This window comes from Lytechinus pictus, chromosome 13 (assembly GCF_037042905.1).
Source record: "Lytechinus pictus isolate F3 Inbred chromosome 13, Lp3.0, whole genome shotgun sequence".
Classification (NCBI taxonomy): Eukaryota; Metazoa; Echinodermata; class Echinoidea; order Temnopleuroida; family Toxopneustidae; genus Lytechinus; species Lytechinus pictus.
In genome coordinates, this window is record NC_087257.1 from 3,509,447 (window position 1) to 3,533,479 (window position 24,033).

At 36.0% G+C, this 24,033-nt stretch overlaps 1 protein-coding gene across 1 annotated transcript in view; it reads left to right on the top strand.

The window, feature by feature from the left end:
- LOC129274407 (adenylate cyclase type 5-like) overlaps nt 1-22,597 on the top strand; it is a 31,123-nt gene extending 8,526 nt beyond the window's left edge. Inside the window, exons 3-14 of the mRNA XM_064108888.1 lie at nt 6,152-6,293; nt 7,840-8,033; nt 9,902-10,058; nt 10,849-10,946; nt 11,487-11,571; nt 13,428-13,544; nt 15,586-15,750; nt 16,492-16,667; nt 17,153-17,285; nt 18,395-18,658; nt 19,879-20,083; nt 20,673-22,597. Coding sequence (XP_063964958.1) covers nt 6,152-6,293; nt 7,840-8,033; nt 9,902-10,058; nt 10,849-10,946; nt 11,487-11,571; nt 13,428-13,544; nt 15,586-15,750; nt 16,492-16,667; nt 17,153-17,285; nt 18,395-18,658; nt 19,879-20,083; nt 20,673-20,926 — 1,990 coding nt within the window. The 3' untranslated portion in view covers nt 20,927-22,597. The remainder of the gene's footprint in view (nt 1-6,151; nt 6,294-7,839; nt 8,034-9,901; nt 10,059-10,848; nt 10,947-11,486; nt 11,572-13,427; nt 13,545-15,585; nt 15,751-16,491; nt 16,668-17,152; nt 17,286-18,394; nt 18,659-19,878; nt 20,084-20,672) is intronic.
- Nucleotides 22,598-24,033: the final 1,436 nt, after the last annotated feature.

Here is a 24,033-nt window from a genome sequence, read left to right on the forward strand (position 1 = left end):
TTGGACCATGGCCTAAGTTAAACCTGACTTCAGCAAACAGGGCTCTGTGTCTCTATCACTTTTTCTCTCTCTATATATATTTTAATTTTTGGTCACATGCTCTGAGGCAAGGGAAGTGAGCTTCATAATGTTTGGTAATGTTCAATTGGAATGGCTCCCACAGTCCCACAGGCAGGTTGTTAACATGAATAATACATGGATCGTGTCATTGCAGTTTGCATCTGAGAGGACCAGAGTATTGCTTCGTCAACCTGCTTTTTTTAGCTTAGCAGATTTAAATAGATGTTAAGAAATGAAATTCAAATACTAAAGAAATGCAGAGTGGAAGAAGGGGTAGAAAATCTGAGGAGGAGGGTCTAGGGCGGCCACAAAATGCTTTTGAAAGTGGGGGGAATAAGGGTGATCATGTGAACAATCAAAATAAGTTGTTAATTTTCACGATTTAGTATATATTCTATACCTCCCCCCCAAAAAAGGTGGGGTGATTGAAGCCCCCATCCTCAAATTGGTGGGATCTGTAATAATGGAAATGATGGCATATAGAGACAGAGAGAGACGGGTAGAGAGAGAGGGGGGGGAGAGACAGGCAGACAAAAAGAGAGATACAGAGAGAGCTGTAGAAGAGATTGTCAGAGAAAGAGGAAAAAAAAGACCTGAGACTCCAAGAGTAAGAGACAAACAGATCGTGGGAGCGACGGGTAAAAAGAAAGAAATTTGGGAGACAGCAAGATTAATTCTTGCATTTTTAATCGTTTCGCCAATGCACCTCATTGATCTGAACCGAGAATTGAATGATTATACAGTGCGTATCAAAAAAAAGTTTACACTTAGAAAAAGTCCTGTAAAATTATACATTTGTAATATCCTGAAGATTTTTCCACATTTTAACATTGTTACAGATCCATTAAAGCATATGAAGATATAAATGTCAAAAAATATTTCCGCTTGAGTGAGCACCACTTACTGTTGAAAAGTTTGTGAAAAATGATTTGCGCAGAACTTTGAAATAGTTATGCGAATAAAAGTAGACGTTAATCATGAAGAACACATGGAATTTAGCTAGTAAAATTGATTTGAAGATATCTTTTACCTTTTTAAACTTGTTTACTTGCCTAAAACACTTTGAAGAATGCCATTGCGCCCCAACCCCACTCCCCCACACGCCTAGGCCATCCTGACGATATTTGCTTTACACGGAGCTGTGATTTTCATGAAATGGCTTAGGCTTGATTTTCATTTTGTTAATCATTGTCAAGCTTGGGAAAAGTGTGGAGAAACAAGTATTAAATGAAAAATGAAATATAAACCCACTTTAAGTGATAAAAATGTAGTGAAAAAATGTTGGAGATGTCTGATATAAGCTTTTGTTTAAATTTAGTTATGTCCTCAGATCCAGCTGGCACAAATAGGGTAAAGATTGTGCTCACTAAGTGTTAACATTTTAATTTTGGTGGCATATTGTTACAAAATGTATCCGTTTTATTTTATTGACTCAAAGTGCAAGGGAAATGTATGAGAAATGTTTCGCAGGGTTAGTTTGATTTTGCCCTTTCCCTTTGACACGGTGAAAACGAGCATTTCTGCACAAACAGATAAGATTTCTGCGAGCTTTACAAAAATGGACAGTGCTCACTCAAGTTTAACATTTTGTCAAAATATTTACTTTTATTGGATAGATGAGACCCAAACCAAAGAATATATGTGGAAAAATTACCCACATGTTGTATATTTTTTAATTCCCGGGGCTTTTTCAAAGTGTAACCTTTTTTTGGTATGCACTGTATATGTGATGATGCTCCTGTGTATTGATGTGTTTGGTACTATTGTCATGAAAGTTTAGGTCACACCCTCTTAAGGAACAAAAGCGGGATAACAGTGTCATCCAGTGCAGTTATCAACATGAAAATTGTATCGAACCCTGCGGCAACGGTGTGGAACATGTAAGAGAAGCAAGGTGGGAAGGTGTAATTTTCAGGTCTCGGTGGTTGGGAGTGATTTTGATTTCATGTGTTACGCTTTAGTTTGTTGCGCAGGAGAGATCATGGGTTGATTCGATTGATGCAATCATACATGCATGCCCTACTTGTTTTTCATGTGCCAAACAGTATCGAGGCCTAGATCATCTGATTTGATTTGATATTACTTCATTGATCCAAAAGTAGAGGAAAAAAATACTAAGTACATGAACATAATGACAGACTAAGATAAGCCCAGAACACTTTGCATTTATGTCAATACTGGGTAATAATATAAATGTACAGTAGTTTTTCATTTAGTTTTTTGGTATTTTGCATCCCCTCCCCCTTCACACTAGTGTTATTGCATGTATTTAATCATATTTTTTTCTATCTTTCCCGATGGTTATTCTGTCTTTATAATCTTCAATTCATTTATTTTACTTCAATTTCATTTGAGTATCTTATGCTTGGATACAATGTGTATTCAATAAGTTATGATGAATATTATGAATCATTATTTCTTTTATTGAGAGATTATTTTTCAGATTATCCTAGATACCTAGCAGAATTAATTCCTTGAATGCACTGAACAGCAGAATGAAAAGAGTGGCAGCTCAAGTTTAAGCTGGAAGAGTAATATTTGTGCATTGTATCCTCTGGATAGAGTGCGACTTAATTCCAATTATTATTAAAATACATATTTTTTTATACGTAGGAGCAAGATGGTAATAGGATTAAATATTTCAGCTGGATGATAAGACGAGGGAATGAGGAAATGGTGGCCAGGAGAAGGAATGGAGGGAGGGTGCAGCATTTTGAGTGCATGAGAGATAGAGAATGTTTGAAAAGAAAGAAAGAAAGAAAGAGGAAGAAAGAAAGAAAGAAAGGAAGGAAGGAAAGAAGAAAGGAAGAAAAAAAAAAGAAAAAAAAAGAAAGAAAGAAATAACGAACAAACAAAAGAAAGAAAGAAAGTAATAACGAACGAAAGAAAGAGGAAGGAAGAAAGGAAGGTAGGAAGGAAGGAAGAAAGGAAGAGGAAGGAAGAAAGAAAGGAAAGGAAGGAAGGAAGAAAGAAAGAAAGAAAGAAAGAAAAAAAGAAAGAGGAAGGAAGAAAGAAGGGAAGGAAGGGAGAAAGGAAGGAAAGAAAGAATGAGGAAGGGAGGGAGGAGGGAAGGAAGGAGCAGGGAGTCAAAGATAAAAGAAGAAAGAACATGTTTCAGGAAAATAAAAAGATGGTGAGTAAGAGTCACATGTAAGTACACAGTCTCAAGAGGATGCATGATATTGCGTATAAATCAATATTAATATCATGTGCACATCTGCATTTAAGCCTGACTCTTAAGTCACTCTTACATCTTTGTTAAACACCCCCAGGAGTGCATAAGAGATGTGCTTAATATTGACAAATAATTGTAACTTTTGTACATGGTTCCCAATAGACTTTTAGCCACGCTTAATTGAACAATGGATCATCTATACATCTATATTTCATGCTGTTATACAAGGTCGGGTAGAGGAAGAGGAGGAAAGCCAAAATAGAGAGAAAAAATAAAATGTGAGAGATAAGATTCTCAAGGGCAGGTGCAAGGGAAAAAAAAGCAGAGAGGAGGTGGTTTCAGACCGCCTCGAAGTTCGTCAGTTCCAGGTATTTTCTGATCGGGAAATTTACCAGAGCAGAAAATACCAGGTTATATTGGCAATGTGAAAGCAAATTACACGCAATATCCCCGAAAGAAAATACCCACTAAATAGTAGGTACTTGGCAAAATTACGAGAACTTTCACGGGGATTTTTCCAAGGTCGCAGGTATTTTGGCAATGTGAAAGCAATTTTCGGGAACTTTTAGCCCAGCGTGTAGTTGGGCGCGGGCGCCGTGGCTGGCTGCTAAGCTAATGGTTTTGAATCTCGCGCCTTGCCTGCTTATCAGACCATACTGCGCATGCTCCTGACTTCAGGAATTTATCCAGAAGGGTATGTTTCGGGGCGGTGTGAATGCAGGAATATTTAATGGGTATTTTTAGCATTAAAAAGTTCTCATAATTTAACGGGGATTCTTATGATCGAGGCGGTTTGAAACCACCTAGGGAGAGAGAAAGCTAGAGAATAAATAACCCTTTCTAAATTCACATAGGTTATCAGGCTCTGCTCCTTGGAGGCCAATAAACCTTTCTATCTTCCTGCTATATTTCTTTCATGCTCCCAATTAATGTTTGAAGAATCCACGACTCTAAAAGAGGGCTCTGCTGTGGTATGAATAACTCGCACATTGGCGAGCTCCATTACAGCCAAACAATTATCTTGCTCAACATTTATCCATAGGCTGGCTGGCAGGAGCTATTGCATGACGCGTGCCTTTCGCTCCGTATTCTCCCCAATCGCCCATTTGCAAGTTAAAGACGAGCAGGATTTTCCGATCAGGCAGAAAATTTTGCTGGATTCGCTTGTCTGATTAGAAATTAAATCCTAGTAGAATTCTTGCCTGCATGCAGATCGAATTCTTCTTGATCGAATCGATGGGCAAATTTGAAATTAGGCTATTTTCAATCTGATTTCTGATACAAAGTGATTGTATGTGTGTGTGTGTGTAGTCCCATTCACAACCTTTTCTCTGTGTGGTTCAATGTCCACTTTTCTGTGCTCCCATACACACTTCTCTTTGCTGCACATTCCTGCATGGATATTTTTTGTACTTTTTAGATATCCAATGTTGTATCTATACATATCTTTATGAAAATGGACTGAATAATTTTCCTGTTCATTTTTCTTCAAAAAAAAGTTTTCGAAACACCAAACAAAACTACACATGAATGCAACATGATCTTTAATCGGTCAAAAAGCAAGGGCAAGGCCGACCATCCGTGGCTAAGGCTTCGAAAGGTATCCGCCTGAGTTTTCAAGAAAGCACGCTTCGCCGCTGAAACTGAAGTCAGTCGGGAAGGTAGCATTACCCCCACCGCCTTTGCAGATGGTCTGAAATAAGACTCCCTGCATAGCTGATCCGGGCATTCCCATGCATTTACAAGCATTTCTTGATGAACAGGCTTAGAAAGATTTAGGTTTGAAGAGGGACTGATTCCTGAAACTGCTTTTTTTTAAAGAGTTTCTTTGCAGTGGTTCATTACGTCACTTTGGAATAGTTAATGTAGATTTATAAAAACTCAATTTCCTTTGAAAAAGCACCCCCTTCCTAGATTTCATGCAAATCATACAAACAATTTGAATGAAAATGTGAAATAGATTGACGTAGCAGAACAAAACGACACCATCTAAAAGTTTGAAACTACTTCCTTAAAAAGGAAACAGGGAATTAAGTGGCTAATGTAATATACTCACTTTTCCTTTCTTGAAAATGACAGATATTTTGTTTTTCTATTCAAGATATACAAAATGTGAAAAGAGTCTGCATGCAAGCCACTAGATCATTATTATTATAATGTTCCTCTTTTTTATACTTTTGAAAGACTCCTTCAACTCTCTATATATATCTCAAGAAATTAATTGGAGCTTATGTGATTTACGCATCTTACGTGGTGATATCAATGATATTTACATGGTATAAGAGTTATCAGAAAAGCAATGAATAATAATGATTTCAAAGAATAAAATACATAAAAAATACACATAATGTCTTGCATCATTCATTCACTTGTCATACACCTCTTATGATGTTAGTATCACTGTTTTGCAAGTCAGTAGGGAACTTTAAAATGTGGTAACTTTGCTAGCTTCAATCCATTTAGATGCGGTTTACTTCTTACTCCTTCTTTCCAATGTAAGTTTAATGTGTACCTGACAGGATTTGGCGTGTTCACATCACCTAAGCAACGTTATATTCTTCAATGGTGACTATAAAGTTGGAGTTGGAAAGCAGTTTATAAAAAGTTTTTAGTGATGAATATCCTTTAATGTAAAAGGGTACCGGCAGGAAATAATTCCTCAAAAAGTTGTGAGCAACGAAATTAGTAGACTAGCTTAGCCAGGGTTATATAGGAGCGCCTTGAGCACCTAGCAAGGTGGATACGTGCGCTATATGAATGCTATTTTATTATTTATCTTTCCATCTTCTACAGGTGTGCTCACATCACCAAAGCAACATTGAAGTTCTTGACTAGTTACTATGAGAGTTGAAGTTGGAAAGCAATTATGGAAAGCTTTTTAGTGATGAAGATCCTTTATCTTTCTATCTTCCACAGGCGTGTTCACATTACCAAAGCAACGTTGAAGTTTTTGAATGGTGATTATGAAGTCGAAGCTGGAAATGGCCAGGATAGGAACACTTATCTCCGGGATCACAACATTGATTCTTATCTTATTGTACCTAAAAATAACAGACCGGTAAGTTGTAGCTTTCATATCTATTCATCACATTTTGAATATATGATGAATTCAATTTTGCCAACCTTAAGGTATCACTATATAAGCATTGGACTAACAACAAGCGAATTCATAGTAAAATAAATAAGTGAATAAAAGATTAATAAATAAATAAATGAACAAGTTAAAAAATTGTTTAAAGAGATAAACAGATATGTAAGTGAATAGATTAAGCATATGTTTATAAATAGATTGTAAAAACAAATAATCAGTCAAGTATATTGTTCAATAAATAAATAAATTAATAAGTAAATAAATAAATGCACAAGTTAATGAATGGGTAAAGAGATAATCGGATATGTAAGTGAATAGATTAAGCACATGCTTATAAATAGATTCTAGAAACAATAATCAGTTAAGTATATTGGAAAGAAAAATTAATAATCCAGAAATAATTACTGAATATCAAAATTATATATAAAGGTTTGAAAAAATATTACCTAAGCCATCATAGTAATTAAAAGTTTTATATTCCTCATTTATTTTGAGAAATATTTGTTATCAAAGTTCCTAACTACTACAAAATGTAATGTGGTAGGCCCATTTTGAGCATACTTTAATTAAAGGGTATCTCTTTTTTTACTGACATGGCTTGTCCTGGTGGAAGCATTAAAAACTAGACTTATAATTTGGTCTCTGGGGACTAATTCTTTGTCTGCTTTGTTCGACTAGAGTCACATACAGCAGACTGCCAAGTTCGACTCAAGTTACAATCTATATCACAATATGGACTCAGCATAACCGAAATGTGTTTTTTATTTTTTTTTATGTTACATTAAAAACATAAGTAAAGCAAATACATACAAAATTTACAAGTAAAAAATCGGAAGGGCCCCAAGAAAAGCATAGCTTGTGAGTATGGGGTCCTGTACAAAATAGCAAAAAGACAAATTTTAACAAAAAATTGAAATTTAATAAAAATGAAGAACATACCTCATACATACACAAGCACACTATTACATCAACATACACCCCATGCAGAACATTGCAAAAGAATGGAGAGCAAGAAAAGGAAGGGAGAGATAGCAAAAGAGAGAGAGAGAAAAAAAAGGATAGAAAATGAAAAGAAACAGAGAAAGAGAGAGTGGGGAGAAGGAAAGAAATGATAACCAAACAGAGCTAGGAAGTTTCACACGATTTCAGCTCACTTTGTATGATTTTGATTTCTGTGATATTCCTCCCATTTGCTCTTGACAAGTCCACTTGATGAACATATGGGCATTTTCACGTCACAATTTTACACACTTTTCCTTGTGTGTATGATTATCTCTAAAACAACAAATGATGGGAGTTTGCTTAAAAGAAAACTCCCATCATTTATTGTTTTAGAGATAATCATACACACAATGAAAAGTGTGTAAAATTGTGACGTGTAACGTCAGTTACCGTGAAAATGCCCATATAAGGAGAGTCTATAGTCAGCTCCATTTTTTAATTTCATCATACAAGTAGTCTATCACAAGGTAAGTTATCTTGAGGTTTGCGTCGTTTGCTTTTTGATTGACAGAGCGCTCTCCAATCACCTATTACTACCAACGGCGAACATAGAGGGCGGTCTTCATCGGTGGTGCAGCTTCAGAGCTGGGGAGCAGAGAAGCCATTCTCTACCATCATGCCTGGCAAGGAATCCAAGGAGATGAGGCGGCTGGGTTACTCGGAGAAGACCGGCAAATCCGGAATGAACAAAAACATTGAAAATAGGTGAGATAGAATCTCCATTTTTACACGATATGGAAATTAAAGAACGCCAGATTCAATGAATTTCACTGAAAACACAATTTTCTGCCTGAAAATCTTAAATTATAAAAAATAAAGTGAAAGATCATGAAAATCAAAGCAAAATGCATCACAAAAGGTATTTTAATTTAAAATTTTACTTTTTCTGTAACAGTAACAAGTTGTATATTTTCTTGTTAGTCAAATAATGCTCAGAGCATCAATATTCACATAAAAAACATTTCAGTCTTTTAATAATTTCATGTTCTAATTGTTTTTATCATTAAAGTTTATTAAACAGATGAAACTTCAAGGTGTAAGAATTTGCAGTAGTTGTCTTCTTTTTCTTCCCTTTTCTTCTCATCTTCCCTTTTTATTTCGTCCTTTTCCTCAATCTCCTTATTATTCATTTTTCTTCTTTATCTTATTCTTCTCTCTATTTTTATTCATGCCTCCTCATCCACTGGATGACTTCAATCAATATCACCTTTATGTATCCATATTTTCCATAGTACCTCAACATTCCAATCATTATCATACATATCATTCGCTACATATTGCCTCCTCACCGCGTTTCAAGCAGGTGCAGATACGTGCATCACCCTAGGTGTCGGACCACGTACCAGCCCCTAGCTCCATCCCTGTCCCACTTTCTCAAGTAATTAACTTGATTGCCTCCCTCCCTCTGTACCCCCATGAAACAATGAGGGTAGAGTGAAGACAACTAGGCTAATCTTGTTTCATGTCTCAAGGCATTAGCGGTCTTTAACTCGCTGCCCTGTAGGCCTTATCTATCCTTATATTTCTACCTCATCAGTGTCGGGAATACCACTAGAGGTTCAATGCCAGTCGGTCTACACCCGCTTCGTCTATTGTCTGTTGGTTTAAGCCGACATTACCTAATCCTAGACCCTGTTTCCATTACGCTTTCTAAAACTAGTTTACTGAAAACCGGTTCAGGAAACCAGTTTGGAAGATCGCTTTGCTAGAGTTCCCATTTGATCACCTGAAAGTGGTTTTCAAAATCTTTTACGTCAAGCGATCTTGTTGCTATGGGAATGTTCTCAGTGGGGTGACTTCCATTGACGAGTGGCTACCAGGCGCAACTACAGGGTTTCGAAAAGCACCCTAAACAAGTATTTTCCATATTCTGAAAATGCACCCTTTTACAAGTATTGGTGTGTGAAACCGACCCTTAACTAATATTGGAAACAAAACGGTACCCTTGACAAATATTCCCTGATTGACCCCCTAAACAATTACAGCAATATTTTAATTGTTATGTCATGGACGTCGGCTTTACCTTTACTTAAATTGGGTTTAGTACCACCCCACCTCCCACACCTAGCTTAAATCGTACTCTTAACTGCGTAGTGTTGGGGCAAAAAGTACATCCTTTATTAAGTATTTTAGTCTGTTTTATACCTTCGTAAATTTGACCGTAAACACATAGCTTTCCTAGCAAAATATATACCCTTTTTCAGTAGTTTCGTGTTTTTTACACCCTTATGGTATGTAACGTGCCCAATCTTGAAAAATAGATCCTTTTTACACATTTCTTTGGTTGCACCTGGTATCGACTTGCCCAGCTAAAGCCGGGGTAATAATAGCAGGGCCCGCTGGGAGAACAGTTTTCGGAACTGAAGCGGCTACCCTGGGTAAATATACCGCTATTATTATTATTATTATTATAATGGAAGTGCCCCCCCCCCCCTGGAGGATGATGAAAACCAATGGTTCTCTACATAATTTCAGAGGGGGGAAACAATGTAAATGTACTGGGTGTTTATGCATGTTTTAGTAAATATGAAAGTCACTCTTTTAATGGCCATTAATGACATTTTTTCACCCAGGTTGGGTCTTGATAAGAACCAGGAGAAGACTGACCCGGAGGAAGAGGTGAATGAATTCTTAGGTCGTGCCATCGATGCAAGGAGTATTGACAGGTTGAGATCAGAACATGTCCGCAGGCTCACGCTTACTTTCCTTAAAAAAGATCTGGAAGAAAAGGTGCGTGTAGTGATGACCTACTGTTATTTAACTACAGATTAACGTGTACTAACTTGAAAGAAGAGCTTCAGAAATATTTTAGTTTTAGTTTCTAATGCTACACCGCGATTAGGTAACCACGATGATAAAGTGACTTTCCAGAGTATAATGTTCCACTGATTTATGAAGAGCTCCTTCTCAATGTGTTGTTGTTTTTTTAATACTTTTGTGAAAGTAAATTTTAGTACCAGATAAAGTCACTGCTTATCATGACATATGGCCTTATTCTTTTTCCCCATAGTCTATTTATGCCACCTTATTTTATCTAAACAAACATTTTTCTGTCATTAAAAATCATTATTTTGATTTCGTAAAATACAATATTGCAGTTGTTGATGTTCCAGAGACATTTCACAAAGTTTTAAGTCAGGCTGAATATAACATTTAAAGTATAGTTGCATATGGTTTATAATGCATCACCGCATTGGTCAGATCATGCACAGAGGACCTGTGCTACCGTGTATAAATCAATCATATAAGTTGGTCCTTAGGCATAAGTTTGAATCAGACTTTGTAAAGCAACCCCTCATATATCGGCAATCATCAAAGAAACATGTTCCAAGTTATTTATTTATTCAACATATTTATACAGGATTAAAAAGAAACGATCGATTCAGTAAGGCTCTGTTTCATTGATGTCCTGTTAAAGCACATATATGCATACATCAAAATCATTTCCAGTTACAATGGCGATCTCAAAGTTGTGTAGCAGTATACTGATGAAATGATCTTTTATATTCCCATCATGCAGTATTCTAAGGTTCGTGACCCCATGTTCAGTTCTTACATGGTTTGTGCACTTCTCATCCTCATCGCCATATGCCTTGCACAGGTTGTTGCCTTCCCTAAGTAAGTATCATATGCCTTACACCATTGCATATGTCATTGACTTCCTAAGTATCATATTGCCTTTTACTATTGCCCAGGCATTCTCTACCAACTATCTTATCCTTAATAATGATTTTGCCTTCCTATTGCCTTCCCGAAGTAACCATTATATGTACAAACAATCTTGCATATGCTGTTGTCCTTCTGTAATATATTCTTAAAGGTGATTTTTGCCCTATATCGATATCATGTATAATAATAATTATTATTATTTATTTATATAGCGCTTCATACATTGGTTTCTAAATGCTTAATTATTATTACCCCAGTCATAGGATCATAGGTCATATATCTTCCACATGTTTTTGCCTCCCCGAAGTATTAAAGCATCATTATCATAATTATGTTTTAATGTTGCATATGCAGTTGTCTTTCCTTTGTAGTTTATGTTTTGATAAGGATTTTGCCTTTAAATGTAACTATCATATGCCTTGAATCATAAGGCATATGACCTTGAAATGATCATATCATAACTTAACTCGCTTTATCTTTCCCTTTCAGGACCTACCTTATGTTAGGTGTGTTTGTTGGTATAGTTGTCTTCTCATCTCTCACTTTGTACATAGTTCTTGCTGAGAAGTGTACGGTAAGTCCAATTTTCATGTTTGAATACATGTTATATCACTCATCATCTCACTAATTTGATATTTAATAATTCTCACTAATTTCACCTGTTGATTTTCTGTGACCCTCCACATACGCTGGTCCTTTACCTTTTTTCTATCATTTTCCTAGAAAGGCAAACACTTCATTTGAACTTTGTTAATGTTTGTTTTTTTCCTTTTATGCTTTTCTTTTTGTATGTTCTATTTTGTATCTCTTCTTTTTCTTTCTTTACTGGGCTAGAACTTTTAAGATCCAACAAATCTTTAATGCCAGTCCACACTCGAAGCCTGTTTTATACATTATTTACTGTATTATCATTTTTGTTACTTTGTTTTGTTCTTGTCATTATGTATTTCCTATTCACCTGTATATATGTTATTTTTTTTCGAGTGAAATGAATGAATTGTATTGATATTTTCACAGACCAGTATGCCATGCTACTGTCTGATGCATGCATGCTGTTATACAATTCACATAACACTGTTCCAACATGATGCATATCTGGAGAGAAACTTACAAAGCATCATTTGAAACAAGTTGAAACATATACGGCCAGGTGTCTGATGGATGAATTTCTTTCGAAACGTTCCCCTTATGAAAAAAGTCATCGCACTCGATATCCCCGGCCTGATCCATCAATACATGATTCAAATTGACCCAAATTGAGACCAAATTGCCAGCGAAATTGCAAATATCCTGAAGAATTTATTCCAATTTGAAGCTCGTCTCACCCACACTTGCAACGCATCACTCTCCCATCAGTCTGATTTTGAGATGGTGATGTGACATGGCTTATATAGACTGCCCTATGTATCTGTGCATCATTTTTCAGAAATAATAATAATGATACTTTTCCAATAAGGCCCAAAGCACTTACAATGAAAATACTTAAAATAAATTATACAATGCTAAAACTATGAAACTATAAACAACGAAAGAGATGGGTTTTTAATGCCTTTTTGAAAATTTCTGTTGTTGGAGAATGTCTTACTATTAGAGGCAAATCATTCCAGTAATTTGAAGCTGACACGGTGAAAGATGTATCACCGGCTAATGTACGAGTTAATGAATATGTGAGACGAAGAGGGTCACCGGCCGATTTAAGTGCTCTAGTTGGTGTATACAGCATCAAACAGTTATTCAAATTCTCTGGAAAGCCTGTTTATTCAGTGCTTTGTTGACAAACAACAGTAATTTGAACATTATTGTCTGTTTCAAAGTAAGCCAGTGTAGTAGAATTAAGAGAGGCTTGGAAGGATGATCTCCAGAAACCTGTAAAATTAATCGTGCTGCTCAATTTTGTAGCTGTTGAATACGAATTAATTAGTTAGAGGGGCATGTAGAAAGAAGTTCATTGCAATAATCGATACGAGACAGAACTAATAAACGAACAGCATTGTGACAGGCTGACTGGTCGAACCTTCTGATGCTAGAATGTTTCTTGAATAAAAAGTGACTGTGCTACAGATATGAAAGATGTGGTACGACATTGACATGTGGGAATCAAATATAACACCAAGGTTTTGAATATATTTCAAAGTCCTCCCACTTTCCAATATAAAGAGAAATATCTGTAATGGTAAACAATCCTCAGATATCATTTGATGGACCTTCTGAAAACATTTGTACAGGCAATAGGAAATGTTTGCACCTTTTTGCTTGCAGTGTGAGACAATCATTTCAATTCTCCATTAATTTAAGCTCTATATAAGTAGGCTTATTAATAATATAGTAAACAGTTCTTGTATAGCACATATTACATTATGTCTTTGATATCCTTGTGCATCTACTATTCCAATAGTTTTAATTTTTGATATATTTTCGTCTTGTTTTTAGGCCAATCCCAGTGGTTGCCAGACAGTATCCAAGGTTGTTTTAGAAAGCAGAATATTAAGTTCAGTCTTAGCTGTTTGGACACTCTTTCTTATGTTTGCTGCTTCCTTTACAATTATGGTAAGATTTTCTTTTATGAACTAGCAGCAATGAATAACATGATTGTAAAAATTCTGCTTTCATGGAAAATTTTGACACATGTTTTCCCTCTATGTTATAGTGTGTGTACATGCATGCCCCTTGAAGGAGTAAGATGTTGTGACTGCATGACGTAAAATGATAGGCTTGTCTACTAAAGGTCAAGTCCACCCCAAAAAAATGTTGATTTGACTCAATAGAGAATAATCAAGCAAGCATAATGCTGAAAATTTCATCAAAATCGGATGCAAAATAAGAAAGTTATGACATTTTAAAGTTTCACTTATTTTTCATAAAACAGTTATATGCACAATTTAGTCACTTGCAAATGACAGAGTTGATGATGTCCCTCACTCACTATTTCTTTTTTCTTTTTTTGAATTCAGCAATATTTCAAGTTTTACAGATTTGACAATACGGACCAACTTGACTGAACCATAAAATGTTAAACAATGGTAATTCCACATGTTCAGGAAGAAATACACCATTGTTTCAAAGGACAATGAAAAGAAAATTAGAATATTTCTTTTTTCGTATAATAAAATACAAAAGAAATAGTGAGTGAGTGATGTCATCAGTCTCCTCTTTAGCATTGCGACCAAGATGTGCATATAACTGTTCAATGAAATTAAGCAAAACTTTAAAATGTCATAACTCTCTTATTTTACATCCGATTGTGATGAAAGTGTCAGTGTTGTACTTGTTGGAATTTTCTCTTTTTATTCAAAACTTTTCTTTTGGTCGGGCTTGTCGTTTAATTTTCACTAACTTAATTTACTTTGGTACCTTGTCAAAAGCCTGTGCTGTGTCTTTTAGCATAAATCCTGTTGTAACGGTACTATAATAATAATAATATCTAACATTTATATCGCACATATTAGTCAAAAGACTCTCTATGTGCTTTACAAAATATATTGAATTACTAAAATTATACATTAAACCTACTATATTGAACATTATAATAATAATAATAATAATTCAATACTTACATAGCGCCTAACAAAATTTCTCTAAGCGCCTTACATGTACATCACAAAACCTAACTACATTATGAACATTATTTTAAAAATGAGTAAGTTTCAAGAATAGATATGTATATGGAGAAGAATTGTGCAGTTCTAATATTTAAAGGTAGACAATTCTAGAGAACAGGGACAGACAGGGAAAGGGCTCTTTGACCCTATGAATTTGTATTGGTGGAGGGGGCGGGTGATAAGATGTTGTGTGGATGTGATCTAAGGTTTCGTCATGGTTTATACGGTTCTATTAGTTCTGGGGCTTGCTGCAGAAAGAGTTGGGTTTAAACGCAAGTCAAACTATCAAGCGCAAGTCCCGAATACAGGTGCTTCATTGGCTGGAAATCGAGTTACGCAAGATTTTTTTAGTTGCGTTTGATCGCAACTCTTTCTGCAACGGGCCCCAGATATGTACTGTGGGGAGAGGCAATTCTGGGCTTTATAACAGAGGATGAGTATTATAGAGTATTCGTTTTTCCTTAGGAAACCAATGGAGCTTAAACAACGCAAAGAGAAATTGGGTCATGTGCGCGAGTGCCTGTTATAAGCCTTGCCGCTGTATTTTGGATTCTTTGTAGACGGTTCAGCTGGGTTTCATGGTAGCTTTCCTTTATCCTCCACTGTTTTGTCGATGATGGAGTGTGAAAATTGGTATTGAGAGGCCACTTAAAGGATTCCCATGCAAAAGACATTTCTTGTTTTTGATAACGCACCATACACTACAATTCTTATTAGCATCTATCCAGGTGGGTGTTTCAAAAATATTTGTTAAGTATGACATAGACTCGCACTTAAATGCTGATGCGTACATGATATGTAACGTGTGATCTTATTAATTGATATGCAGTAGTGCGCTTCCTCATGGCACGATCTGACCAATGCGGTCATGCCTTTTATACAGCACGCAAGTACGCTTTTACGTGCGACTCTAAATCATACTTAAATCTCTGTGAAACACCCCCAAAATGTGTGTACAGTGCTAAAGATAACCTATTCTTCTGTTACAGTTTGCTTATGACACGACGTCCGTTGATGAATGCGTCGCATACAAGCTTGACTTACCCAGTGCCGATGATGTCAACGTCACCGATGTCATTGATTCCAATATCACCTTAGGGCAAGAAAATCATCCCGACTGCTGGCCAGATCAGCCTACGTGTCACTTCCCAATGGTAATAATAATAATAATAATAATATAGGGTATTTGTATTGCGCACATATCCACCTTGTTAGGTGCTCAAGGCGCTCCTATATTACCCGGCTAAGCTAGGCGTTCATAGCGCACACAGCTTTTTAAGGAATTACTTCCTACCGGTACCCATTTACCTCACCTGGGTTGAGTGCAGCACATTGTGGATCAGTTTCTTGCCGAAGGAAATTACGCCATGGCTGGGATTCGAACCCACGACCCTCTGTTTCAAAGTCCGAAGACTAATCCACTGGGCCACAACGCTCCACTGTATATAGAAGTTATTATAGAAGTAGTAGTAGTAGCAGCAGCAGCAGCAGTAGTTGTAGTAGTAGTAGTAGTTGTAGTAGTAGTAGTAGTAATAATAATAATGATAATATTGATAATAAAAATAATAATTATGATAATAATAATTATGATAATCATAATATAAATAATCATCATAATAACAATGTTAATATTAAATAATGATGATAATAATAGTAGCCTTTTACATAGCACCAATAATAATCAATTCCAGAGTGCACTTTTTTATATTTAAAAATCATTATTTGGGTTTCAAAAAGTCCTTTTTCATATCCAAAAAGAATAGCTTTGTTCCGAGTCCTTTTTTCCATATAAAAAACTAAACAAAACCCTTTTACCCCAGCTTTGTGACACACACCAGGTAGTGGATTCACTTTCACCATTTACATTTATTTGTTTTCTTTCCTTTTCATTGCAGTACTTTACCTTTAGCATTTTGCTCATCATGCTGAGTTGCGCCGTGTTCCAGCAACTTGGCAGTCTGACAAAACTTATATTCCTTCTTCTAATTGGTGCAATATACCTTTCCCTTATGGAAACCATTCAAGTCAATCTACTCACAAACTATGATACTCTACAGCAAGCTTATGTCCAGTAAGTAAAAGCAATTTCTTCAAAGGAGAATGAAATCTTTTAAAACTTTTAAACTAGATGAATTGTATTTAACAGAAAAAAGTTAAAAAGCAGATCAATAATTATAAATAATAACATACATTCTAAAAAGCGCTTAATATGCATTGCTTCTAAGCGCTTGATGCATAGAAAAATACAAGTAAGTTGAGTTGGATAGAACTAACGGAATTAGAAATTATATAAACCTAAGACTACCAAAAATTAATGGAAGATAATTTTAAAAATAATAACAAAAAATTACAATGAAAGTTTGAGAAAAATGGAAAAAATGATAAGAAAGTATGTTTTAGATGCAATGGATATTCATCCATTGGGATTGTGACAAGCTGTCCACCCTTTTTTTTATTTAGAAATACAAGGTTTTAACACCTCAATGACATTCGGGTTTTACTAGCGTTGACTTGAGGATTATTCACACTTTTACCATTCTCTATTGTTTTTCATAGAATGTTAGAGCCTAATTACATCTCCCTGACGATAGTCACGCCTGTTATACTGGTCGTCTATATCGTCGCTCTATGGATACATGGGAGACAGGTGGAATCAACAGCAAGGCTGGATTTCTTATGGAAGCTGCAGGTAAATGATGATGGTGATGGTGGTGGTGGTAAATGGTTATAATGATGATGGTGATGATGATGATGATGGTGGTGATGGTGATGATGATTATGATGATGATGATGGTAATAATGATGGTGGCGATGATGATGATGATGATGGTAATGATGATGATGGTAATGATGGTGATGATGGTGATGATGATGATGATGATGATGATGATGATGATGATGATGATGATGATGGTGGTGATGATGATGGTGATGATAATGATGATGATAATGATGGTGATAATGATGATGGTGATGATGATGGTAATGTTGATGATGATGGTAATGATGGTGATGATGGTGATGATGATGATGATGATGATGATGATAATGATGGTGATAATGATGATGATGATGATGATGGTAATAATGATGATGGTGATGATGGTGATGATGGTGATGATGGTGATGATAATGATGGTGATGATGGTGATGATGATGATGATAATGACGACGATGGTGAAGATGATGATGGTGATAATGATGATGATGATGGTAATAATGATGATGGTGATGATGATGGTGGTGGTGGTATTGGTGATGATGATGATGATGATAATGATGACGACGACGATGGTGATAGTGATGATAGTGAAGGTGAAGGTGATGATGTTGATAATATATTTGCTAGTCTTCGCCATATTCTTAGCCTAAGTCTTGTTAACACACTATTGAGTATTAAAATATCATATGTGGTCTCATGACTCAGATCTCCCAATCTGGGGAGCATTTCATGAAATAGATAATTCTTTGTTATAAGCTACTGGGATACGTACATCATTGATCATCTCAGAACAAACTTATCAATAACTATTTCTTTCATGAATTGCTCTTTGGGCCCTATTTCATCAGGACTTACAGCTATTGTAACTTTGCCATCCAATGGTATCTACAATGATAGTAACAATGCTCTACGGCTGATCAAAATCAAGGATTTTACAATAGTCACCATTGGATAACAAAGTAACTCTTTGTGAAGCTGGTCCCAAGTCGTGACACCATCACTGATTCTTTTTATTCATTGTTTGAATGATAAAGAGATGGAACTCAAATGATTTCATGACGCTTCCCGTTTCCTAGGCAACAGAAGAGAAAGACGAAATGGCCAATCTCCAGGCCTACAACAAACGTCTCCTCAACAACATCCTGCCGTCCTTCGTAGCCGAGCACTTCCTCAAGAATTCCGCCCGGGACATGGACCTCTACCATCGAGACAATGACTTTGTCGCCGTCATGTTTGCATCCATCTCAAACTTCTCAGAGTTCTACGTTGAGCTTGAGGCCAACAACGAGGGCGTCGAGTGCTTGAGACTCCTAAATGAAATTATCCATGACTTTGACGAGGTAAGTCCAATCTTGACCCAGTGCCTACTGGAACATGGTGGTTCCTGTTATGATGAAAGCCTATGGGAATTGCAGAATTTAATCGTTAAAGGAGAATGAAACCCTTGAAACCAGCTGTATCCATATCAAAGAGAAAAATCAAAGAAACATATTGTTGAAAGTTTGAGGAAGATTGAATGAATAATAAGAAAGTTATGAGCATTTGAATATTGAGATCACTATGCCATGTAGATCCTCCTATTGGCAATGCGACCAAGATCTGTGATGTCACACACGTACAACTCCCTCATTACTTTAGTACTTATTTCACTTATATTCTCACTTTTATAGAGTCTATCACAAGGTGAGGTGTTCTCTTTATGAGAGGACAAGTACAGGGGTTTCACAACATTATATCATTGATGAATTGTTTGTCATATGATTATAATGAGCAAAAAGAGATGTTTTGGGGTATATTTTCAGTGTCCAAAATGGGAGAGTTGTTCATCTGTGACATCATAGATCTTGGTCGCATTGCCAATGGGAGGATCTCCATAGCATTAGTGATCTCGACATTCAAATGCTCATAACTCTTCTATTGCTAGTCCTATTTTACTCAAACTTTTGTTGATCTTATTCTTTGATTTTTCTGCTTTCACAAAAGCCAACTTGCTCCATGAGTTTCATTCTCCTTTAAGTGGTTAATGTCACTCTAGCATGGAACTTTTTATCATATACCTTTTCAAACGTCAGAGCCAGATGTTTCTCGCAGGAATCTTGCAAGCGGCTTTCATTCCAAATCTTCACAATTATCTTCGGCCGATCATCACAATTAACTTAGGCAACTTAATGGAGACTGCAGGAAAGTGAGAAGACGCATAGTATTTATAGCGAGATTCCTCCTGAAAATGGCACAGACTAATGACAAGCGTTTATGACACCACCTATGAACAGCATTTGGAATATTATTAATTAATGGCAAGTTCATGCTATCCTGTCAAATCACAACTAAAAAAAAATCCCTCTCTGTTTCATAGAGATGTTTGAAAGTTATGAATGACTTTATGCTCGACTGGTGACCCTTTCTTGTTCTAAATGATAAATGTTCCAGTCATGCATGAAGTTGTGCGCAACTTTGCAAACACTTTGACGAAACACCAGCTAAGGGAATCTGTCTTGATAAACAATTTATAGAAAACTTTATAATTCTTTTTTTTTTATACTTATTTTCATCTTGTCAGATCATTGGACGAAATGACTTTATCCAGATTGAGAAGATCAAGACCATTGGCTACACCTACATGGCGGCCTCAGGGTTAACAGAAGAAACCTTTGACAAGGATGGCAACAGCCACGTCAGCGCTCTGGCAGACTTTGCCTTCTCCCTCATGAAACAGCTCAAATACGTCAACGAACATTCCTTCAATAATTTTAAGATGAGGATAGGTAAATTCACCTTTTGATTTAATCTTATGAGAGATGTCAGTCTTCTTGCTTTTGCATGGTTTCAGTCTCTGATATCTTCCCATTTCAGGCTTTATCGTGTATAGCTCATATGTGGCTTTAGTATATCTGGCCTCTTTTCAGGCCTGGTAAGATAAACTGTCATTTTTATTCAATTCAACGATACATCAATTCAAATCCGGGCTCTGTCACACTCCGTTTTGTAGTTTATTGATAAATGACAAAGACCAATCAGAATTAATATTTCAATAATTATTGTTATTTATTATTATAAATATTTTATTCAAAACATAGAGCAGGAACTTGTGTTACGGGCCCCAGATCTCAGAGGACAAAACAAGAATACAATTTCATGCTCTATATGTTGTTGAAATATGTCTTGGGAAGGCAATTTTATACATCTGTCACTTTCCACCCAGGTGTTGTAAATGATTAACCAGTAGTAGTAGGAACAGATTCCTTGAATGCTTGAGCACCTGATCAGCGTATTCCAGAGCCAATGAAATAGTATGAAGCACTTATCAAGGGCGATATGTGTTTGAATTTTGTATGTTCTTATTATTATTTTCAGGTCTGAATGTGGGTCCAGTCGTATCGGGCGTCATCGGTGCCCGCAAACCCCAGTACGACATATGGGGCAACACTGTCAACGTGGCCAGCCGCATGGACAGCACTGGAATACCTGAGAAGATTCAGGTCACTCAAGATATGAGGAACATCCTTCTTCCAATGGGATACAGGCTTACAGAGAGGGGCATCGTTAAGGTCAAAGGCAAAGGCGAGATGCTGACATACTTCTTGATCGGCCAACCGGGGGATTCATAGAATTTGGCTTGGACTCACTAAAGGCCTGGTCCCACCGGCCGTTGGACACAAAACGTATTCATAACGGATACAGCGGACAAGCAGAATTTCAGGGTGGCTCCATCCGTTTTTATCCCCTCCAGACAATGGACAAAATGGGCGAACAATGAAATCACAGTGGACGGATGCTCGATGGATATAGAGTGTACAAAACACGTAGGCAAAGTGTACACAACGGATACATAGCATTTTCCAATGGATGGCAAGAATCTTTTCCGTTTTACATCCTCTCTGCATCCGTAAGTGCAGTGGGACCACTTGTAAAAAGTTTGTGCCATGTCTTTTAGCCAGAGTCGTGGTGTAAAGATGCTATGTCTCTTTGCATGGTAGCTTTTCTGAATTTTCCCCATTATTCTGTCCCCGATGAAAATATGCGTGTGGGATTCCACTAGGCTCTGCCATTTGACAAAGTGCATAAAGAGGGATATCATTAAGGTCAACAGGAAAAGAAGATGCTGCCGTGCTTGTTGATTGGTCAATTGGGGGACCCAAAGAATTTGGTACAGACTCGATGAGAACTGAATGATCAAGTTAAAGGCAAAAGAGAGATGTTGACATATATCTTGGTAGGCTAGCATAGAATTGGGTACAAAACCAGCAAGAAGGGAAACATCAGGGGAAAATGATGATATACTGATAGAAATTAGAGGGGCTATGTTAAGTTTATTAGGAAACTGAAGATGCTTACCATGTTCTGCCAGCCAAGGGAAGTTATAAAATGGGAAAACAGACTCGCAAAGAGGGGTATCATTGTTGGGATCAAAGGAAAAGGGTAAATGATGAGGTTCTCATCAATCTCTCAACTGGGGGATTCAAAGAATTGGTACAGTCTCAAGTTCAAGGGGCATCGTTAAGGTCATCAGGAAACTGGAAATGTTTACATAAGTCTTTGATCAACTAGCCAAATGGGAAAACAGACTCACAAAGAGAGTAATTGTTTGGGTCAAAAGCAAAGGGGGAATGATGAGATACTTGTTGATTTGCAACCAGGCAATCCAATTCTCAACTTTGGGGACATTGCTAAGGTCAAAGGGAAGGAGGAGATGTACATTCGTACCAACTCTTGCTAGTAAAACATATGTTATAAAGTTTTGTGTTAACTCACTCCTGCAAGTGAAACAGCATTGCTGGGTAATACCTTGAATACGTGTTGCTTTAGTCAAGCTATATGTTCCATATAAAACCTCTTGTGTGCTTTTAAAACTTTTTATATTTATTTATTTAAAAACAACAGGATTTTCATTTCTGCTTTTCATAATATCAGGATGGCCTGATAATCATAGTTATGGTATTTTATTCTTTTTAATTCCTTATTATTATTTGGCTTGTTAAATTATTAAAGAACAAGAAGTTTCCTTGTTCCCTTCAATATCAGGGTTACTTCATAATCACATACGTATCATCTTATTTATATTTATAGTTATATTCATAACTAATTATCATTTGGTATATTGAATGGATAGTAACATGGATTTTTTTTTTGTTGCTTTTTGTAAACTATCAGGGTTTCTAAATGATCACAGTTGTATTATTTTATTTCTATTTATTTTCATTCCTTGGTTATCCACATTATCATTCTTAGCATTGCTTATGAATAAATTACCTTTCTTCTAAATAAATCTAGATAAATTCAGAAGACATACTTGTTACATATACTTGTGTTCATGAGTTGAAGATCGGTTAATTGTACTTTTATCACAAGAAACAAAACCAAGTTTATTTTTTAATTGAAAGAAAATCTTGCCATTGGACTTTTAAAGTTGTCTTTTTAAACATATAATGAGGAAAGTGTGACGAAGCACCAGACTTGCTATTTGCTTGTTCACAAAATGTTGTTTGTATAAGGATGGAGTTATATGTATGCTGAGATTGTGTGATCAATTATAAGAGATTAATTAGAAGATATAAGGAATTAGAATTTGTTACAAATTATTGATGAGACTACATAATGGACAATTTTGATTCACCACTTGTGTGGGTTCTGGTGTGTTGATAACCGAATCTAGCCCAATGATGAAAGCGATTACTCAAAACAGTAAATTGAATTCCAAATGATGTGCAAAGAAAAAATATATTTGCAATGATTTCTAATGAATGTCTTCACTCAGCGTATGTGCTTCTGAGATAGAGTATACATGTATGTATCTATTTTTGTAGCAAATATATCATTATGCAAGAATGTGCTTGGTACTAGATAATAGAGTGCAAGATTATTATGCTGTTGACAAGGGATTAAGTATATTATATTAACCACTTCCAAAATTTGGAATAGTTTACCTCTCTACTCAGTCACTCAGCATCTGTCTCTGTTCAAAAGTGGTCTATTACATGGATATAAAAAAAACGTCGTTAAGAAATTTTATACAATGCTGTTCAGTATATGAACCTTGCAGTAGTTGTAAACACAGTTCAAACAAGCGTTAAAAAACTTTTAACAACAGAGTTTAGTTTTTAGTTCTCAATGAATGAAGCATGGTCGTTAAAAATGTTAAACAACTTCTGTAAGGTTCATATAGTTAACAGAGTAGTATAAAAAACAGGTTTTTTTACTCTGTGACATTGCGAATGGAAATGTCACACTTCTAAGTTTTTATGGGATTGGAACCAAAATTCCGGAGGAAAATTACAGTATAACAATGAATGTTTATGACTTTTGTAAACAGAAAATTTGATGTGAACTCATGAGAGAGAGAGAAAAAGGGGCAGATATATATATATATATAGAGAGAGAGAGAGAGAGAGGGGGAGGGAGGGAGGAGGAAGGCAAAACAAGAGCATGAATGGTCGTTATCTTGGAGATGAATTATGTAGCATCTTTTATGTCTCTATAGTTATTTCGGGGTTAATGTTCTGTTTATAGGGTTTTCAGAAAATTGTACTCTGTTAGTAGGATGAGAAATACAATGAAGCTTCGCTTTCACATATAGGTGCATGTATATGCATGTACATATTGTAAATGTTGTACATATTTATATGTATATAACAGGCAGTGCTTAAAAAGTATGTAAATAAACAGCATTAAACAATGCAACATTTGCTCCTTCGATAGACTTTAGTGATTTAACTTG